The sequence below is a fragment of the Fringilla coelebs genome (assembly GCF_963513975.1).
Source record: "Fringilla coelebs genome assembly, chromosome: 3".
NCBI classification, from domain to species: domain Eukaryota; kingdom Metazoa; phylum Chordata; class Aves; order Passeriformes; family Fringillidae; genus Fringilla; species Fringilla coelebs.
The window spans coordinates 89,258,286-89,281,625 of record NC_140030.1 but is presented as its reverse complement, the minus strand read 5'-3'; the positions used below and the strand labels follow the sequence as shown (position 1 = coordinate 89,281,625).

The following is a 23,340-nucleotide window of genomic DNA, read 5'->3' as shown; positions in this document are numbered from 1 at the left end:
AACACCAGATTCATTTCACTTGGAAGACTCAGCTGAATCTTCTCTTAGAAGTGCACAGTTTGCCTGTTAACACAGAACCCCAATATGAGGTCTCACTTCATTATTAAGACTTTTTTACCATTAGGATTTAAAATACTTTTTAAGCTGTCATTCAACTAAAGGTACGTGTGCTGGGCAGAGAAACCCAACCAGAAGGACTGGCTGATGTGCAAAGAGAAAACCCCAATAAGCAGGCAGGGCTAAGAAAAGGCAAATCTGCCTGATGAGTCAAAGAAAGAAAAGGCAAACCTGAGTGGGTCTCACACACATCCTCCTAAGCAGCCAGCCTGACCAGAGATGAAAGAGGCTACTGTGGAGCTGGTGGCATTTCCACTCTCTGCAAACCTCCCCATTATCTTCCCACAACATCTAACTAAAACCTGTAAGTCTAGAGAAATGAACAAACCAGGCTGGTGGGAGCAGTTTAGAATTGTCCTGCATTTCTGTCCTGCATTGTCAGCCTGCATTTCTAATCAGAACAAACAGCAGCAAGGATACAATGAAGTCTCTTTTTCCAAATCTATACTCTGCCATCCTAAAAACCCAGCCATCATTGTCTTAATCCACCTATCCCAAAGGATATAAAGCCACACACATACACACCCCAGCTTTCTTTTACCTCTTCCTTTTTTCTGAGGGGTGGCAGTGAAACAATTTGAAATTCTTTTTTCTCAGGCTATGTCTTCATAACAACTCTCCTGTACATACCCACATGAAGGAAACAAATGCAAATAAATGACCAAGGCCCACATTCCTGTGTACTGAAGGATATTTACAATTAGGAAGAATATTGTCAGCTACCCCACTGACACAAAGAAGCTGACATGGTAAGAGACGCAGTATGAACGTGTTTATCAAGAGTGCTCAGAAGTACATTGCCACTTGACCCTGCAGCTCTGCTGGTTTCAGCAGAGGTGATCTTTTGCCTCAGGAATGTCTGTATTAACACACAAGCTGAGAAAATAATTAGAAATAAGCTAAATCCCCTTGATGCTTTTAGTTCCCAAATTCACATTATAAAATAAAGTGAAGTAAATCTTGCCGCTACAGAAAATTATCTACTAATGATTTTAAACTTACAGAGGAGAAAATATATACACAGGTCTCTCTCAAACATGAGAAAAATATTCAGTATTTTTAAAGTCTGAGGAATAATTTGACACATGAAAAGTCCCAGTGCAGCTTGCTATAACCATGGTAATAAAATTTAAAAAAAAAAAAAAAGTGATGTCTTTCAAGGTTGTATAAAAACTTCTGAAAGCTTTTCCCCATTTGTACATTGTCAGTCATAACTTGTGCCTGTACATGTCTCTGTGCACGAGGATCAACTTCCACTGCCGCTTATTTACTAGAATTTTGTCACCATTAATGGCTCCATTTGCATCTGAGGAATTCAATATTAGCAACTGTATTCTTCTGTTTGAACTCTAAGGCAACATTTCAAAGCCTGCTGAACTTAGGTAAGATTGATTGCTCTTCCACACAGGGATTGCTGCACCTCTGAGTGCAAACAATAGGGCAAATGTTCCTCCATTAACGAAAATTCTTACTCAGTTAGATGCAGGTAACAAGGGGAACATCGGGGGCGACAGCTCTGCAGATCCATCAAACACCATCCACTTGGTGCCCAGACCCCCAGTTCAAATGCCAAACTCCTCCAACACAAAGCAATACAGCTGAATGCAAGTAAAACTCACAAGAATTTCTCTGCCAAAACTATCCCTATAAAAGGGAATATACAACTGAAACATGCAATAAAAGTAACTTTGTGTCTAGACAGCATAGCTGATGGGTGGGCTTAACTTGCAGATAAATTAAACTGAATTCCAAGCATAAACATTAATAATGAGTTCAGCTTTACAAGTTTATTACAATAAGACAACTGGAAAAAGGAAGGTGCAGTTAATGCAAACAGTTTTCCTTTTTTCTTCTTTTAATACAGTAACACGTAAAAATTAAGTTGTGTGAGAGTATCCTACTTAGCTGCAACATGTGGGGAAAAAAGACAATCCTCAACCCAACAGCCCTCCTCTATTTTCAGTCTCACTGGACTACAAGGCAGCACTGTTCAGGCCAGGTGTCTGTGGGTCCAGCCACCTGCCAACAAGGAAGATCCTCTGAGAGGAAAGAGGACTGGCTCCCTGAAATACACAACATCTCTTTACTTATTTTCCATGAATGATGTAGAAATAAAGCTTTTACTAATGTAATCACACATTGTTTCTCAATATGACCCCCCTCTCCCATATTATAACACATTACAGAATAAAGTCTTGTAGGCAAGGAAACAGAGATTAAGTGATTTATGAAATACCCAAAGGATGCATCTCAGAGACAGACAATTCAGATCTCCCAAGTTCCAGTTCATAGATAGTAGGCATGTGCATGAGAATTTATGGGAGGAGAAAAAAATGCCAAAACTATGTTTTAAGTATACTTTTTTGGAAGCACTTGGCTCTTCAGAAAACACAGAGGGAAGAATACCTAACTGTCAATACAATATAGATTGTACAATCAAAACTGCACTGAAAGTATCAACAGTATTTCCTCAGAGTTCTGTCAGTTTTGGACCACTCATCTTCCTGCAGTTCTTGAAACTACAAAGTTCATAGAAACATAAAAAACTCACAATGAAGTTTAAACTACAGCAAATACATGAATCATCCTACTGCTGAAGATCAGCAGATTTTTGCCTTACACATATGGACAAGCTATTTATAAATTTTCTCTTCCCATCAGGCTCAGCATGATGTCAGCTTACAATAACAAGTTAATGTTAATGTTTTCCAGTAATTTCCACAGTGCCATTTAACTGCAAGTGCCCCAGCCAAGGTAAACTTAAGGGCAAGGAAAGGGCTAACTGCATAATCAGAGAGCAACGTTAATGAATTTTTCATCTCTGCTTTGAACATTTGGAATTCTACCTGCAATGTATTTGCCTTTTGTTCCCCAAGTTTAATCTCACTAGTCAGCTGATTACATCTCCCCCAAACGGCTCAAGTATTCCTTCTGATTTTAATTAGTGACAGTGCTTCATCGCCTTGTGGATTTTTTCCCCAGACAAACAAGCATCCTACGCTATTGCAGAAGTGCCAAACTGAAAGCTAGCAAACATTTTCCAAGCTCTAGTAAGATCATGCTCTTTGTTTTACAATCAGCAGCACCCCAGCAGATGAACGTTGCCCTTGTGAATTCACCAGTAACAGACAATATCCAGAATAAAATTATGAAATTTCCTGGGGGTCTTCTCTTCAGAGGAATTAGAAGCTGGTCAGAGAGATCTACTCTTTATTGTTACTTTCCCCCCTCTCTCTTCCACTTGCACGCACTTGATGTGGTTTTGACACAAGGGAATGTCAACAGCAACAGTTTTTATGCCAGAAAATACTTTTTTGAAAAATAAGTTCTTCCAGGACTTTCCCTTCTTCAAGGCCACCTTCTCCAACATTTGCACATGTTTGCCTTTGATTTTTGTATCCCGGAGGAGTACAGCTGTCTCACTGTCTCTAAGAACAGTTTTTAAAGCCACTTAACCCTCTACTCAGCTTTGGATATTGAACTGCACAGAGGTTGCTGCCTTCTGAACACACTGGTGCCAGCAGCAGTTGTTACCATGCCCATCACTTTTTTGACACCACATCCTGCTGAAGTTTGACAATTTCAAACATCCTACCCAGGATTCTAATGAAAGCAAGCTCCCCATTCCCTTCAGTCACATCAATTAGGTTAGCAGAGGCCTGATATTGAAATTGGAATATTAAAATTTATTTAAATAACATCTAAATATTTAAGTCTTATTTGGTTTTGCCGAAATGGCTCCAAGAGGACCACAAGCTGATCTGTGGCAGCTGCAACACCCAGCAGGCAGAGGACAGTGATGATCCAGCTGCATGGGGACTGCTGTGCACAAGCTGTTTGCAGAGCATGAGTCTACACAAACCCTCTGGCATTAGGGCTTCAAAACTGGCAATGAGAACAAGTTGGCACCCATTTTCACTAAAAGCCAGATTGGCTCAAGGCAGCTGAAAACCATCCTGCATCAATGATGGAAGAGACTACTAGGATACCTCATACCCTTTTTCATTCAAATAAACACCAAACACAAGTGGTAAGAGTATGTCAATGGGTTCTTCACTGTGTTATCCCTTTGCAATGAGTGCCAATCTGGTCGTGCGTGTGTTCACCTCCACCCACCACTCCACAGGCCATGTACGGTCGCTTCTGCATTTTACCAGTGGCTGCAATTGCAAAATCACCCACTAAAATCAACAGTTTCTTAAGTTAACAGATTAAACACTTAATTTTACTACCTTTACATAAACTAAACCAGAATCCAGGGAGAGCTTGTGGTTTCAAGTCACTTCACAATCTGAATTTGGCAGAACAGAAATGAGTGGAAGGCCCTGCTACCCTCACTCATAGCTCCATTATTTGTTCATAATCTCTGCTACAAAGCAGCTAAGAGGTGTCCCACACTGAATGGCTCCTCAGCACACAGATCTTGTGTGCATCTTCCTTATCACCATTTTTAGAGAGGTGCCTATTCCATACCCTGTCCTCAATCCTGATCACAAAGCTGGTTATCAACAGATTATGCTGGGGAATGATGGTTTATACTGAAGAATCATTCCATAAAGCTGCATTTTTTTTTTGGTTTGGTTTTTTTGTTTTGTTTTTAAGCAGCAAAATTCACTACAGAGCTAAAACTACAATCAAGCAGATATAACAGCATGAAGTATTACTGCTTCAAATAATTCAAATACTAAAAATATTTCAGTGTGACAAAAGAAAACAAAATGAACTAGCAAGAACTTTTCAGAAGCTAGGGAATCCACAGAGGTAGATAAAGAGTCTACTGAAATTCCACAAAATTCCATGGTTTAACTGCACTTGGAAAAGCAAAATAACTTTATTTGAAATCAAGCTACTTCTTCCCCTCTCAAAACACCATTACGCATTTTCTGTGCACTTGATCAGTCGTGTTGGCTTTACAATACATTAAAAATTATCAGCCAGCTGCAAAAGGGGAGCCCACCTATTTATAAATTTATTTACTTGATGTTAATGTGGATGAGTTCTCTTCTAGTTACAGATAACAACAAAGAAAAAGCTCATTGTTGAACAAGTTAAAAGGTAAAAATAAAATAGTTATTGGTGACATTACAGTTTTTAATACATAAAGTTGTCTCTGTGAAGAGAAGCCTTATAGACAGCATTGTTTACAATACAGTAGCAATAATGAGTATGAAAGTTTTGCATTAGAAACTGTGAAATAAATGAAAAAAAATCCTCAAATTTATCACCTTTGTTTTAGTTACTGTACAAACTGTGAAAATTTTGTATTTGTCACCCCAAATAACCCACTCTATTCACAAGAAATCAGGCTAATTAAAGAAAAAGACCCAAATCAAGTTTGTCTAATTCAGTTCTGTGACACCACCTCCTGCTCACAGCACTGTAATGGAATGGCAAGGTCCAGGGACACCTCCCAAGTGCTTCATGCTTCTGTAACTGCAGCACTGCAACTGCTTTGAGGATTTCTGTGGTGCATAATCATGGTGCTGTAATTCCATTCAAAAAAGTTGTCTGTGTAAAACCCCAGGGATTTTTTACATAGATAATCCCATTACAAACTTTGTTCATGACTGAATGCAAAAAATATACAAGTGATTCCCAGCTTCTAAACCTTTCTTCCTGTTGTCATGTCCAATCTTTATAAATATCATTGATACAAAACTGAATTAAAAGATAACATGTGAATGGAATATTAATTCCACTGAAAGGAAAAGGTTGATGGAAAACCATTAGCAAGACTTAGCTACTCAAAGAGTTGATGAAGAAAGTATTAAAGACTGTGGTGATTACAAACTTCTCGCTTTCTGAGGAAATCTAATAGCCTACTGCACTCTGAGAGAAAAAAAACAAGAAGTTACTGCTGTAATAATTTGAGAGCTGGACATGATCAGCTTAGGAAGATTTGTAACTTGACTTAAGAACTCTTTAGGAAGAAATCATTTATTTGGACCAGGGGATCACAGAACTTCAAAAACTCAACTTTACAGGAAATTAACTCCTTCTTCAACTGTTCACAAAGTACCACATTACACAAGACTGAAAATGTCATTAGAACTATTAACTCTTGCGTCCAATTGAATTACATAACAATGCTATATATTCAATGTATCTGTCTGAAAGATTAAATTAAACAATTTTTTTCTTCTCTCTACAATAGGGCTTTTCAGAAAAATGAAAAATTATGAAAATTAAACAACTCTAAGAGCTACATTGCTTTGTAGTTATAGTTCCTTCTTTAATGTCGTGTCTCTATCATTTTTACTAACACTTCCTATTTTTTTAGAGAAAACAATATTCTCTTTTATTGCTAAAGGCAGTGTGATGTTTCAAAGACAGCACTTTTTTCCTCACCAGTGATCACTCAGTACCAAGAGGCCATATTGTGCATATTTCAAAACTAGTTAAACAAAAAGCTCATTTTGGCTTTCATAAGCTTTTTTCCCACTTCCAACAACTAAAGATCCTTGATACCCCAAGGTGATTACACCAAGTCTCTTCCTTTTGAAATGCTTCAGGATTTTCCATGGGCTGCAGTTTTATGCTGCAAGACAGCATACACACACTGAGCATATGTTTTTTATTAGACATTACATCAGGAAATAACAAAGCCTAACAAAAATCTGGCAATAGGGTGTATATGTGAAGTCTTTTAGAGTGTTACTATGTCCATCTCTACATCTTCCAAAGCCTTTTCATGGAAGTGGATAGCATTCACTAGATGGGAAAAGAGGAGAATCACCAGAGCACACACACATTTTTATGCTGATATTACTAACTTTTCTATTCCCATAATAACCTAAAAAGTATTAAGCATGTTGCATGTTTCACATAACATACTGACAACCTGATTTAATCTTTCTTCTTTGTCTTGAATTGGTTTGGGTTCATAAGTGACTTCATTCCAAAGAGCAAGGGCTCTTCCTTATTCTCATTTCTTATGGCACAAAATAATTCAATAGGTACAAAAAAAATCAAGCATGGACTCAAGCATGGTTCCACCTATATTTTCTGTGGGAAAAAGAAGTGAACATTGTGCTCTTTACATTTCCTGTTCTATTTCCCAGCAGTGTCTGCTTCACCAATGAAACAAGAGGGACAGAACCTTGGAAGAATAAATGAAAGATCTTCTGCACTTTACAGATGTGAGATGAGCATTTGTAATTTGTGAGATGTGAGCCATAGAAGTGTTTCATAGAGACCAAGAGAAGTTGGCTTTTCCTACCTTACTTATTTTTTCTCTTTTAAGACTATAAATTTCATATTATAAAGCTAAACAAATGCATGCATTTCAACTGGTGAAAGGAAGAAAAGGTGCTAAGAGAATTCAACCACACTCAAGTAAAACTCAGTATGAACTCTAAGTGCTCAGTATCTTCCATTTACATCAGATGTTTTAGTGTTGAATTCATAGGCAATTTCTCCAAGTGAAAAGGAAGGTTTAATGCTGTTGATGCATTTGCACCAAAAAAGGATTAATCAGATTTTCAAGATGTAAAGTTTTCCCAATATATACCTCTGTCACAAAGACCTTCTTGCAGCTTTGGAAGTACCTCTGTATTTGAGGGGAAAAAAATTAATAACTACTGCTTATTTTTCACAATAGAAACAGGCCAGAACAACCACAATCTGCAGAGGTTACCTGCCAAATAGAGATGGAGACATTCATTGCAGATGTGAAGATGCACTGAATCTGAAGTTTACACTTCTGAAATAAAATCAATATACAGATACATTTGCCCTGCATTTCTGACAGCATTAATTAATGGTAATTACTCCAGTGCAATAAGCAACAAAATACCACAACAGCAGCTATTCTGTAAGAGGATGAGGTCCAAAACAGAGATAAAAAGGAGCAAACATCTGAAACAAGAGCGGGTGGGAGAGAGTTGATAGTGAGGGTGCCAGAGGAAACAGGGTAGAGATAACAGAGGCACAAGCAACTAGGGAGGGCAGAATAGAAGCACCTGCTGCTTATCATTCTTTCAGAAGCCTTATTAATTCTTTGGTTGCTTAAAGCTGTGGGAGAGGTTTCCACACTCCCAAATATCAAGGAGACTCTGATGATGCAAAGACAACTGGCACCTTTTATGAAGTAAAGGAGGAATCTTGACAGGTGATAAATTTAGAAGCATCCCTCACCCTCTCAGCATCTCCCCTTGCTCTCTTCTGCAGTTAGACCACATCCAGACTGTTTCCAGCACCTAAGGAAGGCTCTGCAGGGTATACCAAGTCCAAGAGCTGCCTGCAGCTCCACTGGAGCCGTATTTCATCACCCAACTAAGAATCCACATTATTATCACTTCTGGCCTTGCACAGGACCATCCTCAAGAGTCACACCATGTCCTTGAGAGCATTGTCCAAATGCTCTCTCAACTCTGTCAGGCTGCTGCTGTGACCATTCTCTGGGCAGTCTGTTCCAGTGCCCAGCCACAATCTCTGCTGTTTTCCTGATATCCAACTGAAACCTCTCCCAGCTCAGCCTCATCTTGTTTCCTTGATTCCTGGTCACACAAGTAAAGAGGCCAATACCTGTTCCTCCTCTTCCCCTCACAAGGAAACTGTAACTCTGCAATCAGGTCCCCTCTCAGTGTCCTCTACCCCAGGCTGAACAGACCAAGTGACCTCAGCCACTCTCATACAGTTTCCCCTCAAGGCCCTTGATCAACCTCATGGACCTGCTCTGGACACTCCCTAACAGCTTCACATCTTTCTTACACTGTGTCACCCAGAACTGCCCCCAGCACTGGAGGTGAGGCTGCCCCAGTGCAGAGTAGAGCAGGACAATGCCCTCCCTTGCCCAGCTGGCCATGCTGTGCCTGATGCCCCCAGGACAGGGATGGCCCTCCTGACTCAGACTCCATTTGCCACTGACCAAGTGGACTATGAGTCAAGGTCCCAAGGTCCCTTTCCATGGAGGTGTTCCACAACTTCTCATTTCCCAGTCTATACACACAACCAGGGCTGCCCTGTCCCAAGTGCAGAATTGGGCACGTATCACTGTTAAACTTCACAGAGTTAGTGGTTGCCCATCTCTCTAATTTGCTGAGGTCTCTCTATCCTCAAGGGAGTTGACAGCTCCTCCCAGTTTAGTGCTGCTGGCTTTTAGTTGAGATTTTTAGCAGAAATGCCCCAGAACTGGAATCATATTGAACTAGACAGTGGAAAACAAACTGTGCTTCAGTAGAGCTTTGCTCCTCACACTGCCCCTGACCTAAAAGCAAAACATGCAGACAGGCCCTTACAAGGAAGGCACCACTCCTACTCCTCCAAATAAACTCTCCACTACTAGGTACAACCATAACACAGCTTCTCCCTGTTAATCACACACCCACATAAACTTTCTGTCCCAAGTACTTTCTTTATGTCTGTGAAATGTCTGTACAACCCTTCCTACGCCTGCATATCCATTTACTGTTCTGGCCTATGCATAAACACCATTGGAGGAACAAAACCAGAGGAACACATTTACAGAGTATGTTCAAGTTCAGACTCAGCCATTTAGAGCCTCAGTATATAAAAACACACTCAAAGTCAAACAGCCATGTGAAAAATATTCCTAGAAAACTTTAGCACAAAAATAACTACTTCAAAAATGCTGGTATTTTAAAATTCTTAAATACATAAAGGAAAGAAAAAGACAGTAGTAAGAAACACTACTGAAAGAAATGCATGTGACATACAAATTATTTAAAAAACCAAAGCAATTAACATGCATTAAATTGGTTAAGACAGAGAAAGCACACTATGTGATTTGATGCATTAACACCCTTGATATCTATTGTCACACACTGGAAAAATGTCTTCTTGTTTTGGTTTATTTTGTCTCACTTCCTTAGATTTCCAGGTTTATCCTTCTTCCTTCCTTTCAATTTTTTTGTTCCACTGTTCAAGATTCTTGCATCTTGGTCTTCAACACTGTAAGTCCTTACTGAGTAAGCACTCACAAACATTCATCCATCTTCATTTGGTTCTCCCACCCAGCATTCTTTTGAAAGCCCATTTTCCCAGCTTTCTCTTCTTTTCATGGAGAATATTCTTCTCTTTTGTAAACAGGCTGAGAGAGCTTTCAAAAAACATAGAAGGCACCTTCCCCTATTTCTCACTATAACCTGAACTTCTGAAAACACAGAATAGTAAAAAATTCTCACTGTATGTAAGAATTTTTCATACATCCTCAAGCAGTCAGAACTTACCATGGATGGGGATTTTTAAAAGTATATCTAGAAAGTGTATTCAGGATTGTCTTTCATTTGGCTCTGAAAGTTTTAAAGACATGGTTCCTAGATCAAAAGGAATGGGAAAAAAATCCTGTGTGGGTTGGATGGAAAATATGTTTTGGGAGATGAAAAATGATCTCCATGGAGTACTAAATTAATCCACTGCACCACCTAGGAGAATATTATATCTTCAGTAAGCTTTACAAGTTTCAGCTTCTCCCTTCCCAACTGTAAAAACATCCTCTGCCAGTGACAGAGTGATAGGATTGCTTTCCTGACTAATCATGAGGGATACTTATAGATTCATAATACAAAACAGGTGCAAGAAATGTGCACAGAATGGAACACTTAAAAATTCACAACAGTTCAATTGTTGTTCTGGGAGGTCTAAATCAAATTACTCTGCCAGTGCCTAGAATAGTTCAACTCTCTTCAATAACAAAAAGTAAAACATTGTGCTGAAAGTTGTTTTTCACATGTCCATCATTTAAAGACAAAATAATGTATCCACTGCAAAAACTGTACCTATAAAGAGGATTTCTCTTTATTAACACCTAATCAAAGTTGTTTTATATAACCACACTCACAGAGAGTGTTTTCAGTAACTGCACTATTATCCACAAACACAACTAGAGATGCCAGGTTGTATGGATGGCTGCAACTGAGCACCAGGTAGAGTACCTCAAATGGCCACACACACACAGGCACCCAAAACTTCTGCTAGCAGGGTTGCAGCTTTTATTCATAAAGGAGTGGAACTAGGTGCACTAGAACAGGAGAGCCAAAACATTTGAACAGCAAGTGCTTACCATAAACAGAGTAACAACTGTCAAAATCTAGGGTATGGGAGAGAGGGAAGAAGTGCATCCATCAAGGCATCTCTCTCCCTGCACAGAGGGGACAACTGACATGCTCTCCCTGGCACAACCCAGAGTAATCATTATTATAGTTACCTTTCAATCAAAACAGTAGTTGTTTTCACTCACTGAAGAATGTTGCTTATTCTGCACTAAACCATGTCTTTTTTTTTTTTTAAATATAAAGATGTGACCCCACAAGGTTTACAACAACAGCATCTTTGCATATCCTTAGCTGCTCAATTTTCCAGAAACTGAAGAGACCTAATAGAGTTGTAAAAGCTGTGTACATCTATGTCCTTTTGAAAAGAGGTGACATGTCTTAGGAAGTCAGAGACAATATTTGGGAGCATTACTAATTACAGTTAAAGCAACTTCAAAGCAATGTACAACCAGCAGGGCCGCCCAGTCAATCAGTCGGATTACGCATCTTTTTCTCCGTTTGTTTTTTTTAATTAAAAAAACAGCTGAAAGAAAACCTCTGGCAAAATCTCATCAATGACTCTCTTTCAGAGACTGCCTCCTCCCATTCCTGGAACTCAGCTGTATTTCTGTTGCATTCATAGATACAAATCTCATTCTCGAATGCTCACTGCCTTCTTATATCAGCGTACCCTTATGTAACAGTCAATACAAATTTACAACATAAAGAAATGAGACAACTGTTCTCTTACTGCCAGCTCCATATAAATGATGTTTCCAACCTGGCATCAGTATTTCTTTTTTGTTTGTACTAATCCTAAAAGTAAGGCTTATCTTGAACACTAAAGATTGAGGTTAGAAGAGAAACAGCTGAAAGGAAGTTTCACTGGAAAACATTTAATTTTAGCAGGTTTATTTCTTTGATCAGTAGACAATGTAAGGTTTGTTTACTACATTGAGTTTTTATAAGCCAACATTGAACTGCTACACTTCAAACTTTACTGCCAAGACAAATAAAATGTAATTCACCATAGACAATGTTTCTAGGCTACTGAATAAAGCCAAGTAAACAACACACTACTTCTGCATTCATTCTCTCAGAATCTGGAGTTCCTGTCTTCAAAACAAAACAAGAAAAAAATATGGTCACTGCCAACACTGCTGCTAATTCACATTAAGGATTTTTAGGTGAAACTCATAAATAGTACACCTCTCTCTTTCACCCAGCAACAAGGACCAGCATCCAAGAACGACCTTCAATATGTATTTGACTTGTCTCCTCATATTCTCACACCCTAGTCACTGGACTCTGTGGGGTTTTATTATCTATTCAGTCCAATAAAAGGCAGGTCCAGTGACTGCTTGTGAGTTCTCCTTCATACATCATTCTTCTCAGCTTTATTTTCAAATTATTTAAACTGCATTTAGTCCTCTGAGTAAGTATTCAAGTATTAAACTCATAAAACAAGAGTGATCACAATCTGAAATACCTAAAGCTTGACCTTCCTTTGGAGCCATTTCAGCCAAAATCCTCCTCCTCAAAGGAAGGAAAGAGGCATCTGCATTCATTAGGCAGACTCTATTTTTATTACTTTCATCAACAACAACCTGGCTTAATACAACTCTGCCAGATAATTGAACTACCTAACATACTAATGCTTTCATCATGAATTGCTGCTTTCCATCAGTACAACCATGTACTAAATTTTTATCTTCCAAAAAGTCATATCCATACATCTCTGGCTCAAAAGTGCTGAAAGCTAAGATAACACATGCAGATGTTTCTCCAGCTGCTTTATCTGCCTTACTCTTTTTCCTAGGCTTGTGCTATCACTCCTTGCTGGAGGGAGCACCCTGACTCAGACAAATCTTTACATGACCCAGTATGGCTGTTATAAGGCTGTGTTCTTGTTCTGTTGTTCTTGCTGCTCCAATGAAGGCTCCAACCATCCTTTAAATCAATTATTTCATCTTTAAATCCCTTCTTCCAGCTCTCCATTAAGATTTAAAGAATCAGCATACCCAAAGAATTGATGCACAATTTAAAGTTCTACCATTGCACAAACCTTGATGTATTCAATAAACTCTAGAAATATTAAAAAAAAATTAATAGTACATGACTTTCATAGTATTCAAGGCCAGACTAGATGGGTCTCTGAGCATCTTATCAGGAGAAGATGTCCCTGCCCAGGGCTGGGGGGTTGGAACCTGATCTTTAAAGCCTCTTCCAACTCAAACAATTCCATGATTCTATGATAAAATTCCTGTACAGAAAAACCTACTATGCGACCATGAAAGCGTTTTAATCATATTATTATTTTTTGATACAAGGGCTCTAGATTCTTCCATTTCAAGAATTTTCAGAGATTACTCTACTTCTATAAGATGCTGCTATTCCCTGAAAAGTAACTGCTAACTTCTTGACCCAAAGAAGTCAGAAGGAAGTTTAATTTTTACAATAAATGTTAAATAATGTAAAGAGTTATGAAGTCCAGTATCTCCTATAAGTCTAATTTCTGTCACATGCAACTGAGTCAACGTGACTAATTCTGTTCTTCAGATTTGAGCTGCAAGTGTTGCTTGTTTCAAAAACTAAACAAAAAAGGTTCAAAATCTCAAAACAGCATTCCTTGCATGAGACACCACATTCATATGCCTAACAGAACTGTTTGAATTAATGATCACAAAAAACAAACAAACAAAGAAAAATCACCTCACACATACACACACACACACACACACTTCTTTGAACCAGCTGGCTGCTCTAACACCACAGAATTTTGTGGATAAAAATTAGGTTTGGACAAAGTTTGAATATTAAGCATAACAATTTGTGAAGAGCAAATGACTGCTGATTGCTGAAACTCAAAGCAACATGAAGTAAGTGATTTTCCATTTTTATCTTCATGAAGTTTTAACCCTCCACCAAAGCATAACGAATTCTCCATTTCATCTGCCAGTTATATTTTGTATGTCATTAAGAACAGATCCCCAGAGAGAAGGAATACAGTTTTTCTCTCACAATGCAAAACACTGGCATATGCTCAGGGAACAAATCTCAGGATAAATCAGTAGAAGTGACAAAGTAACAGGAATTAGTGGGAAGATGGCAGCAAAGATAAGAGAAGCTACCAGCCAAGCATCAGATGAGAAGATGGGGGATAGACAGAAATGTCTCTAGAGACCACAGCAGAGCAAGCAGAATTTCTGTGACTTTTGAGTTACAGCAGTGACCAAAACCAGTCACAACAGGAATGATCCACCTGCAAGAACATGCCAGACCAGCAGAGGATTTATTTTTTTTTAAATTTTATTCTATGTAGTTGTTTGATTGCTTGTAAAAGGACCACCAAAAATATAAGTACTCATCAGGACCAAAGCAGATTCAAGACAGAAATTGTTCTTTAATGATATATGCAGCTGGGAACTTCTATCAAAAGCTTTATTTTGGACCATACAATCCATCTTCTGGTGGAGGCAGTAAATGGAGGCACACAAAGTCAGGTAGTTCCCTCTATATATAAGCAGCAAGTGATGAGGGAGAAGTCACTGAATCCTCCTTCCTCCTAATCCATGCTTAAAAAATGCCAAAGAGATTGCAAAAAGCTCTTCAAATGGAATGGCCAAATAAGAGAAGCAACCTTCAACATTTCAGGAAAGGCACAGACAAGTTAATGAAAACACAATGTCTCTTTTAATAACTTTCATTGACCTAATCCCCTGTGAAAATATGTAACTGTAGGCTTGCCAAAGTGAATGTGAAGATCAAACTGATAAAACACAAGATAATGAGTCAATTGATGTGCACATTCATTCATTTGAAAAACAAATAAACCTTAACAGTAATTATGTCTGCTCATGATTAATGGCAGCTGCCCAATGGATTCTTCTTGATATGACCAGCATGTAAGGGTATATACACTCTCTTTGGAGTAGAGATTTTTCCAGTATACAAATGTGAAAAAGATTTCTGGAAACTAATGAGCACAGAACTGTGACTGAAAGCTCCAGTCATACTATTGCTATTCCACTGTACTAAAAACAACTGGATTCTCCATCTATGAACATCACCACAGGCTTTGAAATCCAGCATCAATCATGTTAACTGAATCTCTCATGATAAAAACAAAAGCTGAAGTCTAACATCTGCTTTTCCTGGCAAACCAGTCTGAAAGTTTATGCATCTGGGAGGGTTTTTTAATCATCATAAATAATCCACAGCCAGATGAATTAAAGGTCCTGCCTTGTTTTCTGGAGAAATCTTTATAGGGTCCCTGTAATTCTTCTTCATTTCGAAGCACTCAAAGAAAGAGTTTAAAGAATTAGAGGAATTAAAAGGTCCATGTGCAGATGCAGTCTGTGATCTTGCTGGATGACAGAGGCAAGATACAATAGCTGACACGTTTGGGGTAAGGCAATGGAGGGATACAGGTCCTTTAGGAAGGACAGGCAGGGGAGATGAGAAGATGGGGGTTGACCTCTCTGTGGCAGAACAACTGGAACACACAGAGCTTTGCCTGGGGGTGGGTGATGAGCCAGCTGGGAGCTTACAGCTAAGAACTGAAGTGGGGGTGACGCTGCAGGGGGTGTCTGCTACAAGCTGCCAAAGCAGAACAAGTGGACATGGGCTTCTACAGGAAACAGCCTTGTGTCACCAGGCCCTGCTCCTCATGGGGGGCTTCAACCACCCTGGCAGCTGCTGGGTGACCAACACAGCACCATGCAAGCAACCCAGAGGCCTCCAAGAGAGCACTGATGGCAACTCCCTGATAAAAGCAGCAGAGGAAACAAGGAGAAGAGATCTGCTGGAACTCAATCACACCCAAGGAAGGACTGATTGAGGATGTGAAGGTAAAAGGCAGCCTTGCCTGGCTCATTCTAAATTTCTCATTTTTTTTTCTGGAAAGATTGAATATATACTGCAGAAATTCCAACCTAAAAGAGGCAGAAGGTCAAAAGAACATTTGATCCTCTGATAAGGAAACCTCACAAACTTCCCAAATATTTGTAAGTTCCTTGGCAACTGCTAAAAGTCAAAGATACACAAGCCTTTAGGCTTCCCTATTCAAATTTTGATACTCTTCCAGAAGCCCCTACATAAAGCTCTGGATGAGCTCTTCCTTTCAGCTGATCAGCTAAAAAGCCAAGATCTTAAAACAAAACAAGCCAGAAAGATTTCCTTATTCAAGAAAGCTAGAACAAAATGTTTGCATTTTCATGTGAATTAGAAACTTTATTTCCTTCCCCCAACCCATGCCAATTTAGTTTATGGAATAAAGCAGAAATTGTACTCATAAAGGAAACATTAAGCATAGAAAAGATTTTTTGGTTCCCTTATTTAAGTCAGTGCATTTGCTTATGATGCAGAACTGCTTCTCGAAGAATATCATCAGCTCCCCAAGTGTTACAGAACAGCAGCACCCCCTTACACAATTCCTGTAAAGAACTGTTCTGTAAAATCTGTAAAGCATAACATTATTTTATCCTCATGATAATTCATATTCCTATATAAATTGAGCCACAGGTAAAACACTATGGAGAAAAAGACATGTTTTCACGTAATGCAGAGGTCTCAAGTTAAACACAGCACATCTACATCCACTGTCAAAAAGCACTTCTTGGCAATCTCAGCATTTCGAAAACCTAGTGCATGTCTAGACATGCACTACCTGCTGAACTGTTTTTGAATGATTTTTCTATAAATTACATAACTCTGAAACATAACTGAAATATACCTTCACAATTTACTACATCTGGCACTGCCACCAAATTCTGAATAATTCCAGCATTCCTTTTCAGAACTTGACAGTATATGAACACTGAAATAAAAAACTCAAGCAGTGAACCTAGTAGCTTCTCATGTGACTGAACAAATCAAATGACTGAATTACATTTTCATAAGATATTTGCCTTGTATTGCTGGAAAAATGTATATTTTATTGAGTTTTGTACAGACTTGCTCTTTTTAGTAGAAATTTTTGTCTTGGTTTTATATCAAGGAGGATGATAAATCTTCCACTGTGTCATGGAAAAGCAGTGCAAACAGTTTTGAACACTGCCAGATCACCATCTCTTCAAGTAAGCCTTCTGAGAAATAGTGCTTTAACCAATAGTCCCCATATTTCAACATTTCAATAAGCCTTACCACCAGATTTGCAAGTCCCAATTAACACTGATAAAAAGAAAACTGAAACCAGGCATCCAGCAACCCCAAAAAAGTCACATGTCAGCCATACACTAAATTAAATTAGCATTAAATAAAGATTTTGAGTACCCTTGATTCCTAAGCAATAATAGCAAAGCCCAAGACAAATGAGAGAAACCTAACTACTGAACTGTTATAGCAAGACTGACATTTTTGGAAGAATATCATTCTCTGACAGCATGGTCTCTCTTTGTGCAATACAAATTGAAGAAGTAGCTCCTAGCAGCTGCTCAAAACTGATGAAAATTCAGGTCAAAACTCTGGGAATATCTCCCACCCCATAGGTGTAGGAAAGCGCCCTACCAGTTATGCATAAGATCACATTAGCGACACTGAAAAAACTACATCATCCTTTGGGCTCTTTCATATCTACCCTCCATTATTATTTTATTTTTTATTATCTTTTTTCTCCAGGTAACTGAAGAGAAGGCAATTAACTCTATACACTACTGCCAGTCCATACCCTCATGAGTAGTTATAATCATTCTGCGTTGAAAAAGTATTTCATTCTCACTGTTGGAATTCTTCCTAACACTTCAGGAGCTGTGACACAGCAGGGTTGCCCAGCTAATGGGAGGATGGCAATCCCTCCCTTCCCATACAGACACAGCATGTATCCCTTGCACGAATCATGTGCCATCAACTGCTTTTCAGAGCAGGACCCCACCCCATACCCTGCAAAACCCTTTACTGTGACAACCATCATTCAAATCCAGATTCAACTGCCTGAAACCCTTTCTAGGTAAAGTTGACATTAACAGCCCTAGAGGGACTTCACCCATTTCCTAGATTTCCTGGAAGTTTTGATTTTAAAGGGAAATAATATGCCAGAAAAGATACAATTAAAAACCAAATCAAAACAGCCATACACATCGCAGCACAGAGCTTACAGCGGGAACATGTCCCTAGAAAGCTTGCCAACTAAGAGAGACCAACAGAGCTGATTGTGTACAATATGGCTTTGTTGGAGGGTTGTTTGTGAAAAACAGGCAATAAAAATCGGTAACTTAATACCATGATAGCTTAAAAATGAAACACAGTGAACTGACTGCCATAAACCAGGGGAATGATATATGGAGAACGAAAAAATTTTTGATAAGTGAGCTGTTCTCCAGAATGCTTCCAGAAGACAACAGTATAAAGCCTACAACTTGTACAGCACACTGACAGAAAGCTGTTGGTGCAGCAGGAAAAGCAAATGGAGTGATAAGTAATTATGTGGGTCAGTAGCAAGTCTGAATACATATACAATGCTATTGGTGCATGGAGTTCAGCTTTGCCTCAGATTTGCTCAGTCATTTTGTGCAAGTCACACAGATCTCTCTGTAAATACACTCAGATAGGGGTATTTGCTCTTAAAGCACTTTAATCTCTGGAGATGAAACATTATATGAAATGCAAATATTACTACTTACAGCTTACTGCCTTCAAATGACAGCTGAAATGTGCATTCCACATTTATCATCTGACAGAATAAACTCAAAAGCAGTCTTCATGTATGTTTTGACAACGTGTGAATGTTAAGCACAACTCATGCTATGTTATCTGGCTGTCAAGTATGACCAAAAACTTTTTTAAAAACCCCAACAGTAAAAAAAAAATTTAAAACCCTCACAAAACAAAAACAAATGAATGCAAAACAAGCCTCCCAAGCTTACTTGCAGCAGGGTTCCATGAACAGAGTTCTGTCTCATGCCAGGAGCGACAGAGTCCGGGAGCCCCCGCAGCAGGGCCAGCGCCGTGTGCGGAACTTCAGTGGCCACAAGGAAGGGAACGAGGGCCCGGCCCGACATCTCCCGGCAGCGGTACACAGGGCTGTGCCCACACCTGCAGAAACCAGACACACCAGTCATGGGCCATCCAGCAAGCCACTGGGCTGCCCACAACTGGACAAAGGACAGGGCAATGAAACCAAAACATATTTCTCATAAATCCAATCTACAGTCTTCTCATAGTGAAAGGTAAGTCACAGCAGAGCTACGCCAGAGGATGTGTTGTCATTCACAAGTTCTGATGCTTACATAAAGGAAAATAAAAAGGAAATAAGGCAATTATTTCCTTTTCTTTCTGGATGTTTATGTTACTTACTAATCCCATTCAAATATATTATGAGTTTGACTTAAACTGTTAGCTCCATGTTGTCAATCAGATGTTTCCATGAGAGCACAACATGGTGTCTACTGAATTTTGGGCCAAATGTCCCACTGGCTTTTAGAATACATTTAAAGGCAGAAGTAAAAGGCACATTATTAGACATTAAAAAACAAATTATAAAATAATTTCCCATTATTTATAATTAGTATTTAAAAGAAAAACATTTTTTATCTAAAATTAACTGCTAAGATGCAAGACCCTGTATAAAGCAAATGCCAAAAAGAATCCTTTATCTTTAGTGCTATTAAGGTTTTGATAAGTAGCCATAATTTATGCAAATACATTCAGAATGAGCTAACATTAACACATGAACCAGTCATCTACTACTTCAGTAGCAAGTATACTGAATTTGCAGGAGTCCCTCATCAGCTAAGTAGGTTAGACTAAGTCTTTCAAAGCCAGCAATTCTTGCATGTGTCAATTTTGGTAAGGCAGGTACAACTGAGCCACACAGAGAAAGCTACCTATAGGGTTTAGACATGAAAGGCCAAATGTCTTAGGTGATGGAAACTTCAGTATGGCTAAAGTTATGCTCTGCTACCTCCCAGATGATTGTGATGACTCGAGAGATGGTCTTCCCTACTCCAATACGCCCATCCCTTTCCTGCTTCCCATGACTTTTCAGCTTACACAATCCCAGGTAGATGAGCTTATCCCCTGCTAAAATGATTTTGACCTCTGCTGAAGAAAAACCCCGAAAAACCCTGCAGTGTCACGCCTACATATTTAAAAATTAAATGATGTTAAATGGTATACTAAATTTTCAAGTATCTGTATCAAATTTAAATCTAAAGTCAAAGTAGTAGTTTAGTTCAAATAAAAGAAATACAGAAAACAGATTCCATCTTGAATCAGCAACCAAATTAACAGGGTTTTGAAGATTAAGAAACTAAACAGTCTCAAGCGAAATAGATACATTATGCCATGGCACACCTGAAAGACACAGATCTCCTTCAGAGGAACAAGAGAGAGAAACCACCCCAGAACAACAGGTCTTTGAGGCAATTTTCACCCTTGCAAATATGGTTGTATGTTCTATTATGATTTTTACAAAGACCATCTTTACATTTCCTTTTCACAGACTGGCCATCCTTCACAACAGTATGCTAAACGAGAACAGTCCTAACTAGAAGCTCTGCCATAGGGATAAGCTTCAATCCTATATTGACAAGGTTCAAGAAGAAATTCAGTTTGGCTATTCCTAAAAGAACTTCCTTTTTTTTAATAACAAAAACATCTTAATTCTACTTCACAGTAAACTGAAACCCAATGATTGTTTGCAAGCATTCTTTCAGCTCTGCTGAACCACATTTTCTTAATTTTGTTTATGACCTTTTACAGATGCCAAGGAATCTGTCATCTTTTCACAGAAGAAATAGAAAATGGGTAAAATTCCAGGGTTTCCCCTAATTTGTGCAAGGGCGCTTTCTAACACTACATGCTTCAAGAGGGATTTTTTCCTCAAACACAATGCAATGAATTACTACATATTTTTAAATAACCTGCCTTCAACTTTTTTGTCTAGTAAAAACATCAAAGACTTATAACACATGCACCTACATCTATGGAGATACAGCAATTTATATGCCAAATTTTGTTCCACTCTATTTTATCAAATTTATTATGAACATAGAAGTGACTGCTCTATATTTAGAAAGAAGAAAAAAGTTCCATGTTATAGGCAAAATTTTCTCAGCTGCCTGGAGTCCTCCTGCCGAGCAACCACACAGGTGCCCAGTCAAGAAGAACTCCCCCAGGACGCCGTGGGCCTGGCTCTGCAATCTTCTGTGCCTGAGGGAAATGCAATCCCACAGCTCCTACCTGCCCAAAGGGCAAGCCAGCCACCAGCCTGCCACTGTCCTACACACCTGCTGTACATTCATGCACACTTCTCACACTCCAGGGTGCAGGGACTCACACCTTAGTGGGAGCCCTGAGAACAGCAGACCTATGAAGTCCATACTAAGGAACATAAGCATCACAAAAGTTTAGAAACAATAAAGCATCTGCTTTATAGGAACGTGAATGGGAACACATGGAAGGTATTTCACATCAACAAATAGCTTCCCAAATCTGAGAGGGGTTAAAATTCCTACTGTTTCTTCTCATTTATTTGAAATATTTGTTTAAAAATCTAACACTCAAAGAAAACCAATTGCTTTCAATCCCCATCCCCCAGCAAGAAACAGTACTGATAATATTTCAAAAATACTCCTTCTTTCACATGCATATGCCAGATGACATGCCAAGTCACCACTAGTGACCTATCCCTGAACTTCTGCATACCCTGAAGGCACTTAGGTGTACATCTCTCACGTTTGGAAGGCACTTGGCTTCATTCCTGAATCATGCAAGAAGTTTGCCAGGAGAATGTCAAAACCTACACTAGTTTTTCCATCCTCTAGCAGCACCCTAGAACAGAGAGTTTCCACTTACATTTAATCTCTCACCTGCAAATAAAACTAAACAGGATCAATTCTCAAAAAGGGATAGAAAGACTGAATGCAAATAAAACAACTGAGCAACAGAAAAATAACATTCCAACCAAATCAAGGAATTTTTTGCTTATTGTTATACCAAGCTCCAAACCATACACTTTAACACCGAGTCTACTACCTTTATCTTGAATTTAGCAACCATTACAGGAAGCAATCTCCCAAACTGCATCAAGAAATATTATTGCACGATTCTGGCAATCACAGTAACTTAGTTTGTATCTGCAGCAAAACCCAGCAACTTAAGAAAGAAACATTTCAAGGCTATGAAACCATTTAGGTTACTCCTCCTGCAGCAGTTTAGCACGCTGCCATCCCTGAGATGAGTCTCATTTATGTGATAGCAGTTGCCTTGTGGGGATACTGGCAGAAAAGGACCTCCAAACACTGCACTTCACCATCCAGACTCTGAGCTTCACCTGGCAACAGCACAATGCAATTCTGCTGGAGGCTCATCCTCCCTGCAGGAAATAACAGCAACGGAGTCTTGCATCCATTTGGACAGCATGGATGTGTGTACAAAGCTGCATTTAAAACCCATCTCCTTTGATTTGAAAGGTGCTTGGGGGTAGTGGAGGGGAAGTGCTTCAACTATGTGGCACTACCTTTACATGCAGGTCTGATAGAAATAGACTTTAAAATCTAGGAATTATCTAAAATGTTATCAAATAGAAAAACACACATTTTGCCAGACTAATTTTATTACACTTCAAGGCAGCAACAAGAACAAAACTTGCAAAATCCTCATGTGATATACTTCTATTCAATCCTGAGGGCTATTAACAACTGTAGTATTTCACCTTGAACTCAGTACTGTTTATCTAGGTGCATGAGGAACTGGATGTAAACATGTTTACTTGAAACAGTCCATGATCAAGAACAAAAAGTCAATAAATCTGAGAAGGTTTCGCTTCATGTAACCGTAGATTCAATTCAATGCATTTCCACTGCTCCGTTCCAGCTTCAACACTCAGATCCTGAACCACCCTCCCAACTGATGTGATTTATGACCAGCTCTCATAAGGCACAAAGATTCCATACTCCTCTGCACACATCAAAGTATCTAATTTATTACTCTGGCTACAAACAACAGAACACTAGCTGTAAATAATATCTTAAGCTTCTTTTGGGGACAAAAAAAAAAACAAAACCAAACCTGCAGGTGTTTCCTATGTCCTTATTTTCCAGCCTTTCTTATTTCACCCCAGTAACAGACTTCATATTACCCCAATTAACAATGCAAATAAGGATTACCTTTTAGATAAAGGTCACAGAAACTAGTGAGTAGAATTAATTTGAAAAATGACACCTGTTGCTGAGAATACATTCATTATACTAAATAATTCCTACAGTAGTGAGAAGGACTAATAAGGAGA

The 23,340-nt window shown here is 38.9% G+C and overlaps 1 protein-coding gene across 1 annotated transcript in view; it reads right to left on the bottom strand.

Moving 5' to 3' along the window:
- The window catches only part of THADA (THADA armadillo repeat containing), a 151,231-nt gene that overhangs the window by 67,547 nt on the left and 60,344 nt on the right, over positions 1-23,340 (bottom strand). The window contains exon 29 of the mRNA XM_084203263.1: positions 18,974-19,142. Within this exon, the coding sequence (XP_084059389.1) occupies positions 18,974-19,142 (169 nt within the window). The remainder of the gene's footprint in view (positions 1-18,973; positions 19,143-23,340) is intronic.